Consider the following 20,765-nt stretch of genomic DNA (forward strand, 5'->3'; position numbering starts at 1 on the left):
CGAAAGGCTTTTAAAAATAGCCCCCCACATTGAATTTTAATCCAGTGGATATCGCACTTAACTCGCGCCTGTCCATTATTCATTTCGTCATTTCACGACATAGAGGTTATTCTTATTTCTTTCTAGAGTGCTTCCATGACCTTACGTTGCTTTTTACGGGATTCACCTTGAACACGTGTTTGTGCTAAATCAAATTCAAGCTTATGTTCACTGGTGGAGAAAACGATCATATTTTGGGTTTTGTGAAGGGACGAAATATACAGAGATATATATTTTTTAAGTAGAGGAAGAAACAACGTTCTAAACCAACTGTCATTTCCCCCACTATGGATTAAGCGTTATCTTTCAGGAAACATTCGTGTAGTGCACCACAAAACCAACCCAATCTTTTCCTGTTTAATAGTTTGGTTTCAATGGAACATTATCCTGTAAAATTAGCAACACTTTTTTTTAAAAACACACACGCACACAAAACAGCATGGGTATGTGGATTTGTGATGTTTTCTGGAGACAAAAATGTATCTAGTAGTGTTGAAATTGTGATGTTTGTGACTTCTACAAGCTCTTATCTAACAGAATGTTTAAATGTAGCAGTCTGCTATGAAATATAATTTTGGGGGCAAAAAAAATATACAAAAACACATATTTGGATTCAATCTGTTAATGTTATAGGGATTTTCTTTCTCACTTTGGAGACACAAATAGATTATTATGTCTAATAAAATTGATAATGGTTTTGTTTGATGAAACATTTTCCATTTTCAGGGGCGGAGCCAGAACGTGGCTAATGAGTGGGCCTGGAAAAATCGGGGAGGGGGCCGGAATATTTCTTTCACTGAGCACAATCCTCCTGTCCCGACACATCGTGTATTCAAATAAAATGACAAACTGAATAATATGAAGTTCAGGTCTTGCTTAGACAGCCACAATTATGCCATTCTTAATATTCAATAAAATAAAAAATAAAAACACACAAAGAAACACAAGTTCAAAAATAATTTAACCTCCTAAGGCTTAGTGGCCACATACGTGGACAGCACTTTCTAGCTCTTGTGTCCACAAGCGTGTGCACGGTGGAACTGTGGGTGTTTTGGACACATGTGGGCACTTACACTGCCATCTTGTGGTCTCAGAAGAGTATTACATAGTATTGTATACAAAATACAGTACAATACAAAAAAAAAAAAGATGATGCTTATTTTTTTTCATCTAATTAGGTTCCAATAAACTCAAATGACAAAAAGAAATTTAAAAAAATGCATGTACAAAAAACAGCTTGGGCCTTAGGAGGTTAATAATAATTTACTAAATATTTAAAAGTATATATTTCATGAATCTCACTGGGTGGGCAGTATGTCAATCTGCTCCGCCCCTGATTTAAATATGCATTATTTGGCGTACAAACGTCCAAAATAAGCATCAAAGCTGGGTGTTTGTTTGCTGTTATTTGTTCATTTATGTCCACAAAATGCATAAAATATTCAAAAAGTGACTAAAAAACAAAAAAAATGAAACCAAGCAGTGTTTTGGTCTTGTTTTAAACTTTGAAGCATCTGCTGACTTGTGTTGACCCTGCAGTAGATGTGCATGCCCCAGTTATGTTTGGTTTGTTTTCTCTTGTAAATGAGCAAAAATAAGACGCAACTTGAACATATGGTATTGTGATGCAAAACAGACGCTGCTTTGTTTTGCCCTATTTTACTCCAATTATGCTTTAATGCCAAGAAAGCTCCTGAGTCTTTCAAGCATCTGTGATCGATTACTTATGCCTGAACTCGTAGAGAGGTAAAAATGAGGCTAATTAAATTAAAGGGAGGCGTTAAGTCAGAAACAATGATGCACACACAGATGTTTAACTTTTCAACATTTTTTCTTTTGTTTTCTTTTTTTTTTCCCGTTTGGTTCCAAAATAAAGATCACACAATTGTTTAGAGACAATCTACAACAGGAGTTACAAAAAAATAGTTGCCCAGGCAAGTAAGCATACACAGGTTTCTGTTAACTATACACATATGGTTACAAGGTGTGCTCGTAGTAGTAAATATACACAAGGCGGCTTTTTTTTTTTTTCGTCTTTTTTTTTTTTTAATCTTCACCCCAAAAAATGGCTGCCTTTCTTCTCTTCTCATCCCCCCCCAAAAAAGAACCCAACATATCATGGACAAGTATGATACAGCACTAGAGCACTAGAGAAAAAAAAGAATCTCCTCTGTACAAGCCAAGTTCACTCCCATCAAAAGTGAAGCGTTTCTATAAAAAGATCTAAAAAAAAAAAAATGCGTAAGAAAAAAAAAAAAAGCACAAATGAAGTCAGTGGGAGATTTTTTTTTAAGTTAAGCAGATAAAACCAAACATGGTGCATTTTTTTTGGTACAAGTACTACGCTGTATAGATATAGAAAGGGCTTTCAGGGAAAAAAAAAACAAAAAAAAAGTTGATATTACAATTTACAATATACAACAATATGTCACAAACCAAAAAGTGAGAATATACACTGAAATGCACAGGTTAATTTTTTTTTTTTTCCCCCTATTTTTTTTTTTCCTCATTGTCATCATACCAAAAAAGGGCGGTAAAGCACTTTTACATTACAAGGGTTTACAAATGTACAAGTATACAGTCAGAAGTATGCGTGGTCACTACTAGGATACATTATAGATACAGTCGACATCAAAAAACCAGAAAAAACCTACAAAGTTTTTATATATATATATATATTTATATGTACTGTATATGCAAAGATTCTACACCAAGTATACATGTTATATTTATAGAAGCAAGACCAGAAAACTCCCATGCTAAATGACGTGTAGGCTGGTTAGCTCGCGTGTGTTTGTGTGTGCACTCGTCTACGACTGGCTGACAAATTAAATAGTCATTTGGAATAGTGGTAGGGAGCCAAAAGTTAAATAGGAAACAAAAAAAAACTAAAAAAAAAAACAAAACAAAAAAAAAAAACGGGAGAGGTGGAACAACACCCCCAAGTTCAGCAGGCCCCGGGCTAGGGAGGGGAGGGGGAGGGGCTATTGGGAGGGTTATCATGGAAACTGAAGGATTAGGGAAAAGGCTGGGGGTTCCTTCTTCACGAGTTCCGACCATATTGGGTGGGTGGTGGTGGTGGTGGGGGGGGGGTTTGTTACATGATGCCATTGGGGGGCCCGCAAAGGGGTCCCAGGTCCACGCCGTTCTTCATGTAGTACTTCTCCAGCTTGGCCAGGATGTGTTTGCCGTACGTGTACTTTCGCAGCGTGGAGATGTGCGGCCGGATCTGAGAGAGAGAGAGAGAGAGAGAGAGAGAGAGAGAGAGAGAGAGAGAGAGGGAGGGGAAAAAAAAAAAAAAAAAAAAGTCACATTTGGGGAATTGAAAGAAGTCAGTACTCTTCAAATTTTTGGACCCCAAGTAACAACTCAAATTATACCCACAGACTGATGGAAAAACATCAACATTGTTTTTTCATCTTTGGTGGTTAAAATAAATCTGAACTCTTTTGAAAGAAGACATTTTTCTTTTTCGGATTTCGATAAACCTTTTCTCCCCCCCCCCCCCCCCATGCTCAATAGCCCGTCATTATTTGCACAAAACGACGCCAGTCGTCCCCTACGTGGTTGCCAGGGAAACCCCTGACAGCGATGACCCCCAAGTGAATCAAGCGCGCCTTGTGGCCCTCGGTAAACGTTTTAAATGAACAGGCGACATTTAGCGCTGTCCAAACGGAGCAGATCAATGTGCTGATTGAGCACGCCAGATGGCGGTGTACACAAACATTTATAATGGATCTAAAGAGTCAACCTTGTGCATGACGATCTTGCGCTGGGTGGCCTCGGCCACGTCGATCATCTTCTGCACCACGTAGTTGGCGTACTGGTCCTTCATCATGGTGTATAAGGCACTGTGAGGGCCCTCCGTCAGGCTGCACACCTCGTCGATCAGCACTGCTCGCTCCGCCCGCGAGGCGTGCGTCACGCACTTCTCCACCACGTTACTGACCGGAAGAAATTACACCACAAGTTTTTTGGGGGAGGGGGGGGGTTAAACCTTTCACACTGCCTGGATAAATGTTACAGCTCTGAAAACTGCACAATATGTCACACAGTCATCTAGATAATGCTTTTTCAGTCCCTTGTAGGATTATAATATGTACCGTATTTCCGGACTATAAGCCGCACCCACTCTATTTTTTTTTTTTTTTTTTAAAGAATGAAAAAACATATATAAGCCGTACTTATCTATGTTGAAAAATTTGATATGCATTGCAAACTGCATTTACAGTTTGGGATTTACTGTTTTGGATTTGATGGATTTAGGATTCTGTTACGCCGTTGCGAACCCCCCAACATGGCTCGCACCCTTCTAAATACTTGTTAAATGTAACTTTCAAAAAGCAAAATGAAGAATAAATACCAAGCTGCAGGCGATGAGAGGAACGTGAGCTTCAACCGCGGAAGCGGACGATTACGACGGAGCGTTCGCTTATAACTACGTGAAAGTTTTCATTTTTTTAATGATAAAATTGACTTACTTTGATCAGAATGCCGCGGTGCATTTTATCCAAAAGGTACAATCCTGGTGTCATGCACTTTTAAACGCTTGTCGTCGTCGTTGTTGTTGTGCAAAGCAAAATTGGCACTGCCGCTGCTTCTTCTTCGCTGTCTCCTTCTTCTTCTTCTTTCAAAATGAAGAAGCGGCACGCTCGCCGGGGGTAATCGTGGATTAACTTTCTCTTTGCACAATAACATCAACAAGGTCCATTGGATAAAATGCAACGTGGGATTCTAGTTAAGATAAGATGTTTTAAGACTTTACTAACAAACACTAACCTTTTATTTGGCGATGTTTCATCGTCCTTGTGTTGAGCACGTCGCGCTTGCCAGGAGGCTGAGCGCGCTCTGCTCACAATTTACCAACACCGCTGTTTACTATCCTCTTATCTGGCTTGACTCTGACTAAATGGCTGTATTTTTCATTTGGATTTTTTGTTAAATACTTTTTGAAAGCCCGCGATCCACCGAGGAAAATCCACAGAATAGCCGCACCGTTGTATAAGACGCATGGTTCAAAACCCAGGGGAAAAAAAAGTAGCGGCTTGGAGTCCGGAAAATACGGTACAAATATACATACGCACGACAGGATGACTTATTGAATTTTATTCAAATGTTACTTTTTAAAAAGGCAATTTAAGGACTACTTACCTTTTATTTTTACTTTAAGCTTTTAAAGTTTTTTCAAATATTTCTGATGACGTATTGATTGAAGGATTTTGATAAATGTATTTAAAATCAATGGAATTTTAAGCATTTTCACATTGTATACATTTAATTCGATAAATATATGATTTATTGTTAAATAATTGATGAATTATTGACTTTTTTGATTTAGCAAAATAATTTTGAATTCATTCCATTCCAAATATGATCAACCTAATTTCCATTTTTAAGGATTACTAATATTTTAGCAGCCAGAGTTCGTCTCGACGTTACTCGAGAGGCCACGCCCCCTTGAATAGAACGCATTTAGACGCGAGCACGCCACTGTGAAAGCTAAAGCGGCAGACGCGCGCTAGCGTCTCGCTGTCCCTGCGCGGTGTGCGACGGCAGACGGTGGGTTGCGCCGCCGTGGACTACCTTGCAAACTTGTGCTGGCTGAGTCCCAGCACGTTCCCTCTGATCTCCGCCACGATCTTGCTCTTATCTTCGGCTCGGCCGTGCTCCAACACGTGCTGGATTACGTAGTTGCCGTACTGGTCCTGTGCAAACGCAAACAAGGGTGATAATCATTTGGGATTTTTCATGATAGTTCCTTTTCATTTCATTTGGACTATTGATTTTAATTGAGTTAGTGTTCATCAGTTTTTAGAACAGGTTTGTTTTCATTAATTGTTTTTTTTTGTTGTTTTTTTTTTTTTAACGGAGATCTTAAAAAAAGGTTTGTAAATATTGTGTAATGACAATTCTCAAACAACGGTTTGAAATTTGGTAGCTACAGATGTACAGCGAAACCAAAATAAGACATTTAAAATGAAATGAAAGCACAGTGTAGTACCTACGACCGGCAAAAAGGTACCTTGAAATTAAGGCCGGCCTGCATCATCTCGATACCGGTACGTGTCCATACCAAATAATAAATGTGTGTAGTGTAGTGGAGGTGCTAGCGGACCTGCACGAGCTGCTCGGTGTGCTGGTGGAGCTCCTCCAGGATGGGCAGCGTCTGCTCGGGCAAGCAATGCTCCAGGATGCGCTGGATGACTCGGCAGCCGTACGGGTGCGTGGACAAAGCGAACACCTAATGCACGACAAACACACACACACACACGCGGTTACACTTATACTTCTAATGTACAAATTACTTCATGTTCATGTTTATATGAAATGGAAATATTTTTACAAATGCTTGCTGGTAGGAAATGTATGTATTTTCTTTGTAAACTGAAAAACCGGCTAAAAAAAAAAAAGGGGTCTCCGCGCAATGATATTTTGCGAGACAATCCACAGAGACGTGTTTGTTTCTTCCCAATAATTAGGACAAAGTTCATTTGAATGAGACGGTTATGTACCCTTAGCATGTGAGAAAACGTTCTACTTTTGAAACCGCCCAGCTACAAAGCAAGCGTTTCATGTTGTTGCTTCATTCGAAAACATCGCCCCACCCTGCACATCGCCACGGGGAAGGTGAAAACTAAATTCCTCACTACACAAACAAACCAAACAGACGCACGCACAAACCTGAGTCACACACACACACACACGCACACGGCCGAGTGAAAAAGCAGACATTCCTCTGACGCTTAAATGGATAAAATCCTGCATTTTGGCACGCTATGCTAATGACACATTTAACAAATGAAGACTGTAGAAGACGACTACCGGGCTGCTGAGGTTTGCATTGCCATGGCAACAGAGTGTGTGTGTGTCTGTGGTTACTACCTGTCCCTTGAAGGCGTCTATGATGAAGTGCAGCGCGTGCGGCTGCACACACTCGATGCACTTCTGCACCACGTGGTTGCCGTTCTGGTCCTTCACGCACTTGAGTACGTGGCCGTCCAGCTCGCGCACCATCTCGCTCTGCCGTGGGGCGCAAAAAGACCAATCGTTTTTATTCTACTTATTTATTTTCACAGGGGGCTTAAGTGTGGCCAACAAATAGCGGTGCGCTTTGAACAGTCGCCTTGGAGCAAAGCAGTGAGCTCCATTAGGGAAGAGATGGATACATCGCTAAACACGCCCGAGCCGGTCTTGGCCCTAAAATGTAACGAGTCACTTTCAACAACAACAACAAGAAGAAGAAAAAAAAAAAAAAAGGCAAGCCTGTGAGCGTGAACACACGCAATCGCTATGTTGGCACCGACAGTTATGGATTAGCATCGTGAGTCAAGTTGTACAAGAAGCCAAACTGCTACTCCTTGTCGGTTATTTGGACCCGTTTTAAAATTCAAAACGGTTGTTGTTTATTATATATACACTTTTCTGGATATACAGTAAATCCCCGTCCACTAAAGGTTACAGATTTGGAGTCCCGCTATTTCCTGGATTTTTTTAAAATGCAGTCACTAACTCTTCATGTCTATTGCGGCTGCCATTCTTGAGCGTGGTACTCACAATGACTTGCTGATCGGACGGGATGAACTCCAGCGCCTTCTGGATGACTCTGCAGCCGTACATTTGCAGGGCCAACGACAGGACGTGGCCGCGGATACGCTCGGCCAGCGCCAGTTTCTGGTCCAGGCTGCCAAACTGCAAACAAAATCAAGTCTTCATCTTCTGCTGTAGCACCAAGAAAAAACAAACAAAACACCATCAAGTACACCGAGGCATACCTCAAAGAACTTCTGGATGACGTAGTTGCCAAAGACGTCCACCATGAGCTGGTAGGCGGCTTGCAGGATTTCGCTGAAAACGAGCTGGCGCTCGGCCGGACTGGCTCGTTCCAACTTTAACTGGATGAACCTGCGCCAGATGAGAATGACTTAGCTTAGCATGCTGCTAATGCCCTAAAACTCTATGGAACGTTGCAGCTGGAAGAGGAAAGCGTCCCGTGATGGATGACAGGCGAAATTACAGATGAGAAAGCCAGTGAGAACGAGAGGCAACGAGAAAAATGTCTGGAATGAGCAGACGGCACGTCACGCTGGATAAACACAAAATCAAAACAAATGGCAGGCTCCGGAGAAAGCTACGCCGTCGGCTGAAATGAAAAGTCAACCGTCACCAGGGTTGGGCGTCGTTTCAATTTGGACAATTAGAGTTCCGATTCTTTATTAGGAGTTACTCAAAGGGCTACTTTTAACCAGCATATTCATATCAAACCGAGCTATCGCAACCTGAGGTATAAATGCTACATGGCTATCCACTTAGTCAGTTGAATCACTCTGTACCATGTGTAAAATAATGCTGTGCTGTTAGCCGGCTAAACAAAATGCTAATGTTATGCTATTAACATGAGGCCTACAGGATATGCGGTCGCCCACAATAAGTCGTTTAAAATAAACAGACCCCACCAATGTGCGATGCGTAAAATAAGGGTCCGCTGTTCGTCAGTTAAGCGAAATGCTAATGTTGCTAAGTGCTAACCTGCTGCCGTGCTGGTCCTGGCTGAACTCCATGATGTGTCCGGCGATGTCGCGAAGCTGCAGGTTGGGGTAGCGGTTGTTGCGGAAGTCCTCCAGCAGGCGGCTGCGTCCCGACGGCATCACGTCCGACATGCCGTAGCGTAGCCGCGACGACGGGAACAGCTGGCTGCTGGGAGAGAAGAGCGACGAGCCCGAGCTGGCGGCGCTGCGGTACTTGGCCTCGGCGCCCGGGGCGGCCGAAATGAAGCGCCCGCTCCCGTTGGTCAGGCCCCCTGGGAGAGGACATCGGACACGGACGGGTGTGAATTTAACCAGACTCAAAAAGTTGGAGTACCCCGGTGGAGGACACTGGTTGCCCACCGACCCAAATTGAGGTTGGACGAGGAGCTGTGGTTGGAGAGCGAGGGCGGCGGGGTGAGCGAGTGGGACGGGCCCTGGTTGGGCAGCGGCATGCCCACCGGGCCGGGCGAGGGGCTGAAGCCCAGCGTGCCGTTGTAGAAGCCGCTGTGGCCGATGGGCGTGAGGCTGGAGGGTGTGCGCTTGTACAGCTCGCTGTTGCCCGTCAGAGAGTCGCGGCGGGAACCGCTGCCGCCGCTCGAGTTGGCCACTAGAGGGAGGCAGAGATGACAACCACAACAGCCCTTTTAACCATCCTGGCAGAATGCAGGTTAACTGCTCAAGTGTTTCTAAACAGCATAAACATAAAATACTTATTTATATAAATATACAAACTAGAACATTCCAAACACCCTATTTTTTATTACATTAGATCTTTTTAAATTAACCTTTTTTTTTTTTTTTTTTTAAACTTGACACAACAAAAATGTTAATGTGACCTGCTGTGCATGTTTATTTATTTATTTATTTTTTTTACTATTTTTTATAGTCAACCTTTCCCAAATTTCAATGAGTCAAATCACATATTTTACACTACTTGTTTATTTTAACAGAAGCCACCAAAAGTGGATTAAAGTTTATAATCTGATGCCATCTAGAGGAAGAGCGTTGAACTGCTCTGCCTATCACTAAACCGTTGCTAGCATAGATGATAAAACAAATACACATTATTTGTGCGATGAAAATTGTGGCTACCTGCAGTACCGAAGCCCCCCAACGTGGCCCCCAGCGTGGCGCCCAGGGAGGACGAGGCTTGCTGGCTGAAGCCCAGAGACGCCGAACCTGGGCCGGGCTGGCCGGAGCCCTGCGAGAAGAGCGAGGAGCTCTGCGAAGACGAGCTGAGCGAGGACGAGCCGTAAAAGGAGCTGCCGCCCAGAGGGCCGCCGCCGGGGCCCCCCTGCTGCTGGGGCTGCTGGGACGTCATGGCGCGGAAAGGCCCGTTGGCGCCGCCGCCCAGGCCGCCGTTGGCGCCGCCCGCAGAGGCGGCGGCGGCGGCAACTGAAGACGAGGAGAGAGCAAACAGACACATTTCATTGTTTCTCAGTTTGCATGTTACAAGGTAATTGCTGAAAAGGAACTATGTAGTACTGAATTGTGGCGATAGCGGTAAACTGTCATCATTTCTGCCTTTCTGATTTTTTGAGGGACCCTGCCTCACTTTCTAAGAACTTTAGCGCCGTTGTTCGCATCAGCGGTTAACCGGTGCAATTGCACTGTTCAGTTAAGCTAGCTAGGGCTACGCCCTAAAAATGCATCTTCCCTTCAGCTAGTCGGTTGGCGTGGCAACTCTAGAGCGCCTCGTGGTTGGCCGTGAGTGTGTGTAGTGAAGGACGGAAGAGCAAGGCGTGGGGAAATGTTATTTTTACATATTTTCTTTATATATAGTATAAGATAAATGCTGTACGACCAGAGGAAAAAACGTTTTTCTCATTCTATGTAGTCGCCGATTTTTAAAAAAAATCATTCAAATCTGGCCGGGTTGTTAGCAACACTCTTCTCTGCGGCGCGTCAAATTCACAAGACATTTATTTTCACTTTACGTGGACATTAGCTAACGACAAGAGGGCGAAGCTGCCCTCGCGTCCTTTACCCGCTTGCGCCGCGGAAGGCGATATGATGACGGACGCGGGGGCCATGAGGCGAACGGGGCCGCTCCGAGCGCCAGTGTTGACCACCAGGGCGCCCGTCTGGTCGTAGTAGGCGGCGGGGGCCAGGACCGGATAACCTGGCAGGGGAAGAAGACAAATATGATCGGCGCGAGAAGACCAAGGGACCACTGCAGCCAGGGCAATAAAACACGGCGACGCGTTGTGAACGATCAATTCAAGAGACTCACCGGGCACTCCTGCCGCGAGCCCCTGCCCGAAGGCAAGGGCGGAGTTGACGGCCGCCGTGGCAACCAGCTGCTCGTTCTGCTGCCCTTGCTGCCCCTGGCTGGGCGTCAAGGGACGCTGGTTGCCTCCCGCACGCATCACCTTGGGCGGGGGCCGGGTTAGAACAACTGACTTGACTAAGCGGCCCGAAGGAACATTCGCATGACCGACCTGCTGTTGGTTCTGCTGGCCCTGGCCTGCCGCCTGCTGATTGGCCGAGTTGTTGGCGGCGGCCGCCTGCTGCTGGAACAGATTGGCGGGGTACACGCCCCACGGGGTGACGCCGTAGTACTGAGGCGGCATCACCGCCGGACCTGCAAATAACACAATTTGTGAGTCCACAAACTTTGTGAACGTTTGCATTTAGCCGTCAGACTTACCGAGAGTCGCCGCCGCCGCAAGTCCCGCCGCGTAAGGGTCCGTACCTGGCGGGGCAGCGCTGATGATGTAAGGATTGGGTACAAAGGCGGGGGCCAGACCTGGAGATCACAGGTAGAACGTCAGGAACCCAGAAGATGATAGTTTCTTTATATTGTGGGGGAAAATGTCTCCTTGCCCTACCGATGTGCGGCTGCTGTGCTGCCGCCAAGGCGTACTGCTGCTGCTGGGCGGCCGTGAGCTGCTGAACGGCGAGAGCGTTGTTCCTCTGGAAGAGCTGCCGTACAAGAAAAAAAAAAAAAACATTAATACAGCTGGGAAAGATGGCTTTAAGATTACATTCACTAAAATCGATGGTAACGTTCTTTTGGGGTTTCAATTCTTCTTAGTAAGTCACGGTGTATTATCATTAGGAGCTATTTTTAGAACAGACCTGTGGGCTACTCATGTCCTTGGGGCTGACTAGTACCTGCTGTCTTTTTTTTTATGACAATGCACGTTAAATCAACAGAGAAAAAAGGTATCCGTGTTTGCAGTGTCTCTTTCGTCTTGCTCACTCAAGGGGGGGGGGGGGAGGGGGGAGAAAGGACCAGGAAGAGGATTCATGCTCCTACCTGCTGCTGGTTGGTGTAATCAAAGAGTCCCACGGTGGGCGCCGAGTCCATCGGCATCTGCGAGTTGTAGTCGAACTGCAGCGGCTCCATCACCGACTCCATCGGGTCCATGGCGACGCCGCCCTGGTCCACGCCCGGGAAGTCCTCGGGCGGTTTTGGACCACCGCCGCCGAGCGGCGTCAGCCCGTCCACGCCGACGCCCCCCGGACCCCCCAGTAGGTCCCCCTCCGGGCCCGGGGGCTGCATGTTGCCCGGCGGGCGGCTGCGGGAGGGACAAAGTTGACGCCAGACACGGCGCTTTGCGCAAGAAGCCGCCGAGGCGCCGCGTACCCGAAGTCTTTGACGACGTCGACGTCCAGGCCGTTCTGCACGGGCAGACCGTTGGGGTTGATGACGTCGTTGATGACGTCGGCCTCCACCTCCGCCAGCTCTTTCAACTTTTCCGCCTCAAACGTGGCCTTGGGCTTCTCCCGCTTGTCCTCCACCACCTCGCCGTCCCGCTGGCCCTGTGCCGGGACGCATGGCCAAGCGTTGAGAAACATCAAGCCCCGCTTGAGCGCGCCCTTTCACTTGCCAGTGTACTGATTTTAGGCAACGACTAAAAATGGCGCCAGAGACTCACATAAGGTCCTTTCCGCAGGCAGGAGTCCAGCTTGTCGGCGGGCGAGGAGGACAGCACGTACTCCACCATGCTGACGCCCAGCCCGCCGCTCTCGGATCGCGGCGACATGACGGAGCCCACGCCCACTTCGCCGCCGCCGCCGTGGAAGCCCTGACCGGGTCGGCGGGAAACCATGATTGGCTGAGACACGGAGTGGTCTAAGGGAAACGGGAAGGACGGGTGAGTAAGGCGAGGAAACGCCCACCGCCGTCACTTTGTTGGATTCAAGTCGAGCATCTCCATTCAAAACCGGCATTCGCACTTTAGACCACACCCACTTTAAATTGGAGCTGAAGAGGAAAGCCAAATGGTGACTACAATTTTGATGTCGCCAATGGTAACACTTATTTCCACCCAAGACGACACGTCCTGCATTTACTTTATATTTTGGCTTAGACGATTGACGACGGGTACCTCCACTTCAGAAAACACCTGCTCCCTACATGAATATACAACGCAATAAAAAGAGAAAAAGCCAGAGGCCATCACTTTGCTTTACTGAACCAAGTGCAGACAACTTGCGACTTTGAATATAACATTTGAGCAAATGATGCCGCTGTACAACATAAAGCAATGGCTGTAAAAACAAAGATCTGCGCTTGTGGTGCTAAAGCTGTCTAATAACGGTGTGTTTTTATTATGTGTGTTACTGTAAAAGTTTTTATTGCTGCAAAAAAAAAAAAAATGTGACCTACAAGCTCACTGAAATGCAGCGGCTAAGTCCGGACTGCAAGCAAGCCCATTATGTTACCATCGCTTTTGGCACAGATGACAAAAAATGGACATTTTGGCCCACCACGCAGTTTATTTATTTATTTTTTTTATATACTATATATTCTATTAGCTGTTGTGACAACATGAACTGCTTGCTGACAAATCAACTGTGAATTCAAATGTCAAGTCTGCTTCTCCTAGGCAAGAAAGTTTTAGGGGGGGGATGAAAAAAAAAAAAAAAAAAGCCCAAACCAGGATTTTATTTTACAATAAAAGTGAGACAACCTGCTTGCGGTTACGGACCAAAGCGCCACAAGTAAGGCCCTGGATAGTCAAGAAAAAGCTGCACATTAAGTGACACACCAGGAACCTGAAATCCCATCTGATACTCTTGCGTTTTACATCCGCGTTTGATATTGGCATCTATAAATACACTTCCAAAAAAAAAAGCAAGCTTGAGATTCTTTGGAGCGCTTTGTCAGTGTTCAGTCCAAATCCAAAACGTCTACCTGAGGCCCCCCATGCGCTGTCCCTCCACTGGTCCAGGAAGATCCCCTTCGGGCCATCCTTCCCGGAGTCGTCCGTCTCCCAGAACTTCTTGCCGGTGAGCAGCTGCTGCAGGGAAACAAAGCCAGGAGGGGAAACGGTTCAATTTGACCTGCCACAGCACGCAAACGTGAGTGAGGGCAAGAAAAAAATGGCGGGCTGGATTTACGCTGCAATTGGATTATGCATCAATGAAAGCGAGAAAAAAAAAAAATTGTACAGAATCAACGTCAGATGGTGATAATGATAGTGCAAACGTACCTAATGGTGTGTGTACATATTTTATCATTTTGGGGTAAAAATGCAAATATTGGATTAAAAACGTTTTTAAAAATTGGGGACATTCTAAATCAAAATTATTGGAAGGAAAGAGTCAAAGCTACAAAAGAAAATACTAGCAAGTGGTATAAAAGTATCAGACCCCCCCCAAAAAAATTATAATTTAAGTAGTAAAAAAAAAACACTTGACAAAAAAAATTGAAAATGTTATGCATAAAATGCAAATATAATAGATTAGACAAAAGACTAAGTTAGAAAGTAAAGTCATTTCATTTAAAAAATACAAAACATTGAAACAAAATTACATATGAAACACTAATTAGACAGAAATATTTAGCACAAAACAGACAAGAAAATACCAAAGGTTAGCAGAAAGTAGTCTGAAAAAATATTAGGCATAAAATACTAAAATATTCAACTAAAACATACATCATAAACCAGTACAAAATAGAGCAAAAAAGATGAAGATAAAAAAATATTTTGTTTTAAACATACAAATATTATGCTTCTTATGTAGTGTAAAATGTTTGGATATTAGACAAAAATAAAATATTAGAAAGTAGTGAAAAACAGTTGGAAAATACTTTGCACCCCAAAAAAAACAGATTTTTTTTTAGTAAAGTGGTTTACAAGAGGAAGACTCCAAAATATCTTTTTAACTCAGTTGAGAATGAATCCGAATCGCAGCGTAGACAAGGTTTAATAAAGCCGAGCTATAAAACTGCTGGACGGCTTCTCGCCTTTCCTCCGATCTCGTTATTCTGGAAAAACAAAGGCCAGGTCCGCGCATCGCTTTTGAACTTTGCGCCGTCTTCCGTCAGCCCTGGCTTTCCTGTTAGTCAAGTCTGCGGTTAGCCAGAGTTTGGCCAAGGTGCCAAGGCCACCCGTCAGAAACCGCCAATGCCATTTAGCGTATGACTTTGGCCTTTGAAGGAGAGACAAACAAATATCCTTTTGACATTGTGTGCAGGTCTCACCTCTCCCATGGCGCGTCCCTCCAACGCCAGAGCCTGGAAGTCGTGGTTCAACTCGTCCATGGAGCGCACCTGAAGGCAACACACACAAAAAAAAAAAAACCCATCAACAACAACAACAACAACAACAAAAATACATACTTTCTGAGTTTCTTTTTCAACACATCGCATGTCTCGTCCGACTGGGCACAAGTATTTACGGCTACAACCCGTATTGGTTCCACGAGGGAGGCATTTATTTTTGTGATACTGACGCACACAACATTGTGGCGCGACCACAAGAGAGTCTACTGGGACACTAATTTCCTAAGAAGAAATAATCATAATACTTTTTTTTTTTTTTAAACACGCTTTAATGTCGGTCCATGAACTGAAGCAGTACGAGATACGTCATGTTTTATTTCCGCGAAGGAGGCATCTATTTTCGTAATACAGAGCGACAATATGGCGCAGCGACCACGAGTCGAGTGGGATAACTGAACTGAACTGAACCCTTTAAAACAAACACTGCTGCATACAAAGTTACTGTGCACGCAGTAAAAATCAATCATACAAAAGACAGTGAAATTCATACATATATGTCTTGCCAATTAAAATGATGAACAATTCATGAATGGATAGATCAACTTGATGAGTCTCCTGGCACAGACTGAACGTGTGTTCATGTGAAAAGGACGTGTTGTAGCCGCCAAGTACCTGGCTGTCGTGGATGTTGTCCCCAGTGGGCCAGCGGTGTTTCCCGGGCTGCTCGCCGTGCTGCCGCTGGAAGAAGTAGTCCACCATGGCGTCATCCTGGGAGCGTCCAGCACCTGCCACACCCTGAGCCCACAAAACGGCAGGCATCAACGCGCACCTAAGCGAGACCAGGCTACCGAGGTATTTACGGTGAACACCTGCTACATCCTGGTTCTTAATCCCTCCACTTTACCCCTCGCTCCAGAGCAGATTTTTGAGCGATTGTATTTTTTCATTACGCATGTCCAAATTTAGAGTAGCGCGCCTTGAGTGTAGTACCGTGTTGTACCACAACATGCCGGGCGGCGCTGAGCTCTACTGGAGGAGATACAGCAAGAAGAGGAGGCAGAGAAGGTCCCCCAACTAAGAGTTTGCAAAGGTAATCGTCCCACGGAATCAAGAAAATATATTCCTGTGAGAATTGGCATGAGGGCGGCACGGTGGTCGACTGGTTAGCACGTCCGCCTCACAATTCGGAGGTCGTGGGTTCGATCCCGGGGACGGCCTCCCTGAGTGGAGTTTGCATGTTCTCCCCGTGCCTGCGGGGGTTTTCTCCGGGTACTCCGGTTTCCTCCCTCATTCCAAAAAACATGCATGGTAAGTTGATTGGACTCTCTAAATGTTTGTCTCTGTGTGCCCTGCGATTGGCTGCAACATCGATGCCAATTCCTGTGAACCCCGTTTATGGCATTTCGCATTATATGGTAGCTTTAAGCTAGCATACTTTTGTGAGACAAAATATTTCAATAGAATGCTTCATTGTCTTTTGTTAGTTATGTTAATTAGAAAAATGCGTCTTCGGTACTTCGGACTACCGAGTTTTGTGTATAACGTCGCTGTCATTTGCTTTGCGTGCAAAATACAAAACAAAGATCGTAAATCAGATTTTTAGAAAAACAATTGGGTATTTTCATTTTAACGCCATATCACTCAGGCCTCCCTTTAGTTTTATGAGTCAGTTCCCCAGTAAATCTGAACTGAGCAAGCAAACTTGGCCGAATGAATGTTTTAAAAAGTGCGTTTAAAGCAAGCAGGAGGAGTAAAAGGACATCAAAAAATATTTAAATCGCTCTCTTTTTATTATGGATTTTCAGCTGTAAATGGGTGTTCACTGTCAAGAAGAATGGGACCGACTTTTTCTTCAAACGCTGTTACCTGCTGCTGGCTGGGCGGCGCGACCTGAGGGGGCTGCCCGGCGGGAGGGGCGTGTCCTCCGCTGCTCAGCACCACGGGCATGCTGCTGGGAGATGTAGTTCTGTGGTGGGGGCTGAAGGAATCCTGCCAGAGTACCGCTTTCCTCTTCAGCACACACTGCTCATTCCACCACAGCCTGGCCGGGGGAGCAACAAAACAAGCGTTACGCCATGACATCACCGTGCGAAGAGCTAATGAGCACAGAAAAGGAGATTCTCACTTGCTGCCAGGCAAAACTCAGCATTTCACTGGGACTTTCAAAACAGGCAATAATTCCGACGACTAACTCGGCGACACTGGCTCAAAATTAGGCTCAGGTTTTGTTTTTTTTTCTCCCCTACAAGGAGAAATGCAATGAATGTTTCATATCACGATTAGAGGGAGCAAAATGATTACAGTTAAAAATATTACAGCAAAAAAGCCAGTATATTGGAAAGTATTTAAAAAATAGACCAAACTATTAGAGTAGTACAAAAACAAATAAGTAGAAAACTGCCACGCTGAAGAATACAAAAATATTATATAAAAAAAAAAAAGTAGAAAATTACATTTTAAAAATTACATGAGAAATGAAAAATCAGAGATATAACAGGAACATTATAAAAATACACAAACAGGTTTCAACAAAAGATACACACAAAAAAAACATTAAACAAAAAATACGGAAAAATATGCTAATTATAAAATATAAAAAAATTGTTGAAAAATAAATCAATATTAAAAAACAACTACCTTCATCGGTTTATGATCGGAACACAGGCAGCCACATAACAACGGCTCTCAAAGGCACAAAATGCGCTACTAACAATAATTCAAAAATTATTTTCTTAACAGTTTATCATAAACCGTTTCACTCTATTAATTATTTTCTTTTAATTCCTGAGGACATGTAAAATATTCACAAGGCAGTTAAGTGAAATGCTATCCAGAAAACGGAGTATGACAACTTGCACGGTGAAAAGATTTGGGTGAAATTTGAAAATCACTTGGGCAAACAGTACATTTCAGAAGTTCTCAGTCATGACAAAATGCATTCATAAACCATCTTTGCGCAGCATAACTGTGCAATTGCACACTTAACAGAAATGCAATTTAGAGGGACAGGCTCACTCTTCGTTAATAATCGACTCAGTTCTTTCTCTGTAATAAAATGTGCTGAGCTCATCTATTTTTCAAGCGTCCTCAAACTGCACTTGTCATTCTGAAAGTATTTGATTACGGGCATTGGTTTATGGGCACTCACCTGCACAATCTGATTAGAGCCAAAACAAAATGTCTGCCTTGACAATAACAATGCTCACTTTCTGTTCTGATTCATGCAGCCTGACAGATGGATGCTGAGCAGGTTAACCCCCCCCCCCCAAATAATGCATCACGCACGGGCCAATCTGTCTTTTACAACCTCCCTCCTTACCTTATCCCCTTTAATCTCTTAAAAAACACAATCACCGGGTTCATATTAGGGCCTTAAGGGCACTGAGACATATTGTTCCATTTCATTAGCATGTTAGCTATATTCAGATATACACACCCCCTTTTGACAAAAGACAGAACAATTGATTTAAAAAAAAAAAAAACGGTCAACCACGACAAAAAGGTGAAAAAAAATCACCACCTAAAAGATGCTTTGATACAAGTGTCAGGTATTTTTACGGCTGCGACGACGATGAGACAGGTAGACAAACACCCGGAAATCCACAACACACGGGTCATTCGCCGATATGACATGCTTGCAGCACCCGGAAACGAGCGACATTTGCCGAGTTGTGAGGTATCAAGAACCGGGTGGGATGGTGGGGGTCCAGAGGGGAATACGTGCATCTCATGTATCCACCACCGGCTACATTGACGGGGTGTGACAATACAGGTTAGCTTCCCCGGGCACTCGCGATTGTCTTTCCCCTTCCACGGCGGACATGACACAACAAAAGCGGGCAGAATGCGCACCGGCAAAACACAATCAATAACCGAGGCTTTCACTCGTCTGTGTCCGGGTTCACTCACGCCAGAAGCAGGTTTGGCAAGAGAAAGACTCGGTCGCTCACTCGGTCGGTCTGTCGGTGTCTTGCAACAATAACACGGCCTGCCCCCCTCCTCCGACTCCACACCGCTTTCAGCCCCGGTTGAACCGGTGACCAAACATGGGCGCCAAAGTGTGTTTTGTAACAGGCGGCGGCGGCACAGACGACCGGGGCTCTCTTGCCGGTGTGCTGAGCCTCCCGCGGCCGGACAGGTACTCGTGACTCGGGTGCTAACAAAGGCCCGCGAGCTGTCTGGAGCGGAAGACCGACACAACGGGAGGAAAGGGGGGGGGGGGGAGGCAGTAAGCTCGGGAGGCGAGTTGGCTCCGTCTCACAAAAGACACTCCTTCGGCCCCGTCATGGTGGCAATATCCGCACCCGTGCGTGACTAAGCGGCGTCCGGAGGTGTCGCGCGCGGTCAGCGGGCGGTACTCACCGGCGGAGAGGGTGGATGGTGACGGATTTCGGCCCCAGTTTCTCTCTGACGCCCCAGGATTTCACTCCGACAACATGGCGGCTCGGCGGAGGAGTAGGCGCGAGCGCTGCATGATGGGAAGGGACGGGAGGGCCGGGAGAGAGCGTGCGGTTCATTGCGCCAACCGGGAGGGGAGGGCCGCACCGGGCCCGCTTCCTTTGTTAGGCCGTGTGCTGCATTTATGGACCTCAGTCACGCCGTTTGTCAATGGAGTAATACTCTACTGTACATTCATTCCTGGACCGAAGGGGGCGGTGGTGCCGGGAAAGACAACATGTTTTGTCTATCACACCATACTGAGGGGAGAACAAGTCACGTGATCTAATTTAATGAAACAAAAAAAATATTGTTATGGGTGCCGGGAGGGCTGTCTCCAAGGTAACCAGGTAACTGGCAGCCATGGCAACGCGCTGCGGTCAGACACACTGAACGTCACTCAGGGCAGCCCCCACCCCCAATCAAAAAAAAATAAATAAAAAGCAAGCCCAAAACAAAAGCCTCCTCTCCCGGCGACTTGGAGCTGAGCGGGTGACTCGGTGGCTCTCCCCGTCCGGTCCCCCGGGGCTTCAGGGAAGACTGCCGCAAAGTGTGTGGGGGTGACGTAATGCAGACAGACAGTCGCCATGGTAACAGCGGACCGTTCCTATTGAATGCGTATTTTTAGGATCAACAGGACTGGATGAGAATTTTTAAATGTTGTCATTTATTTGTTTGAATATAATTGTTATGGCTCATCAAGGGGTATTTTTGGCCACTTATACAGGGTGGGCTAAGAATAGGTATACACCTTTTCAACTTATTTAAGGCAGACGGAAAGAAGGAAGGGGCTTCACCAGGTCAACGCACAAAAATAGTGGTCTTGAAACCCTAATTTGAAGGCTGAACCACCCTAGCTCAAACCTTGTCGAAGCCCTACTCCTGTTCTGCAACCTTACTTTGAAATCCAAGAACCTTAACACTTACCTTGAAACTCTATTCTGTAAACCCTAACAAGACAATAACTTCAAAGCACCTCGAAAGCTTTCGTTGACATGTCAAACTCAATCCAGTCAGGACACCGTTCTTGTTTTTCATGTAGAAAGTGATTTTTTTTTTATTATTTCAAACGGTACCGTGCACCTTCACGTCGTCAAGGTGTTCGCATCATACCTGTCTCACTTCTTCGCTCCTCCGTCTCCCGTTTGATAGACAAAAAGTGTGGGAGCGTGTTGAGATGTTTGGGAGTGAGAAAACCAACAAGAGACACAGGTATGAAGAAAAAAATATATCCCCACCCATCCCCTCCACAACCTAATGCAAGCCCCTTTTTTTCCCCCCCCTAATCAAAATCAGTCGTTGGC

General features: G+C 45.3%; 1 protein-coding gene across 3 annotated transcripts; it reads right to left on the reverse strand.

Annotated features, from left to right (window-relative positions):
* Positions 1–1,851: 1,851 nt before the first annotated feature.
* On the reverse strand, positions 1,852–19,745 carry pum1 (pumilio RNA-binding family member 1). 3 transcript variants are annotated; one of them, XM_086014732.1, is made up of 23 exons: positions 19,387–19,745; positions 16,891–17,065; positions 15,697–15,819; positions 15,004–15,072; positions 13,711–13,813; positions 12,449–12,645; positions 12,157–12,332; positions 11,827–12,088; positions 11,396–11,489; positions 11,215–11,313; positions 11,006–11,148; positions 10,798–10,936; positions 10,552–10,686; positions 9,657–9,959; positions 8,929–9,171; positions 8,566–8,836; positions 7,812–7,941; positions 7,594–7,728; positions 6,922–7,059; positions 6,155–6,280; positions 5,623–5,744; positions 3,791–3,983; positions 1,852–3,268 (listed from the first exon to the last, which is right to left on the reverse strand). In XM_086014732.1, the coding sequence occupies exons 1-23, from the start codon at positions 19,539–19,541 to the stop codon at positions 3,137–3,139; spliced, it is 3,663 nt and encodes a 1,220-aa protein (XP_085870858.1). In that variant the 5' UTR covers positions 19,542–19,745; the 3' UTR covers positions 1,852–3,136. The 3 variants fall into 3 exon arrangements, with proteins under 3 accessions (XP_085870858.1, XP_085870857.1, XP_085870859.1); XM_086014731.1 differs by having other exon boundaries at positions 13,711–13,816; positions 19,387–19,703; XM_086014733.1 differs by lacking the exon at positions 19,387–19,745 and adding an exon at positions 17,150–18,196 and having other exon boundaries at positions 13,711–13,816.
* Positions 19,746–20,765: the final 1,020 nt, after the last annotated feature.

The sequence above is a fragment of the Filicampus tigris genome, chromosome 18, assembly GCF_054856515.1.
Source record: "Filicampus tigris isolate MCC_2025a chromosome 18, RoL_Ftig_1.0, whole genome shotgun sequence".
Classification (NCBI taxonomy): domain Eukaryota; kingdom Metazoa; phylum Chordata; class Actinopteri; order Syngnathiformes; family Syngnathidae; genus Filicampus; species Filicampus tigris.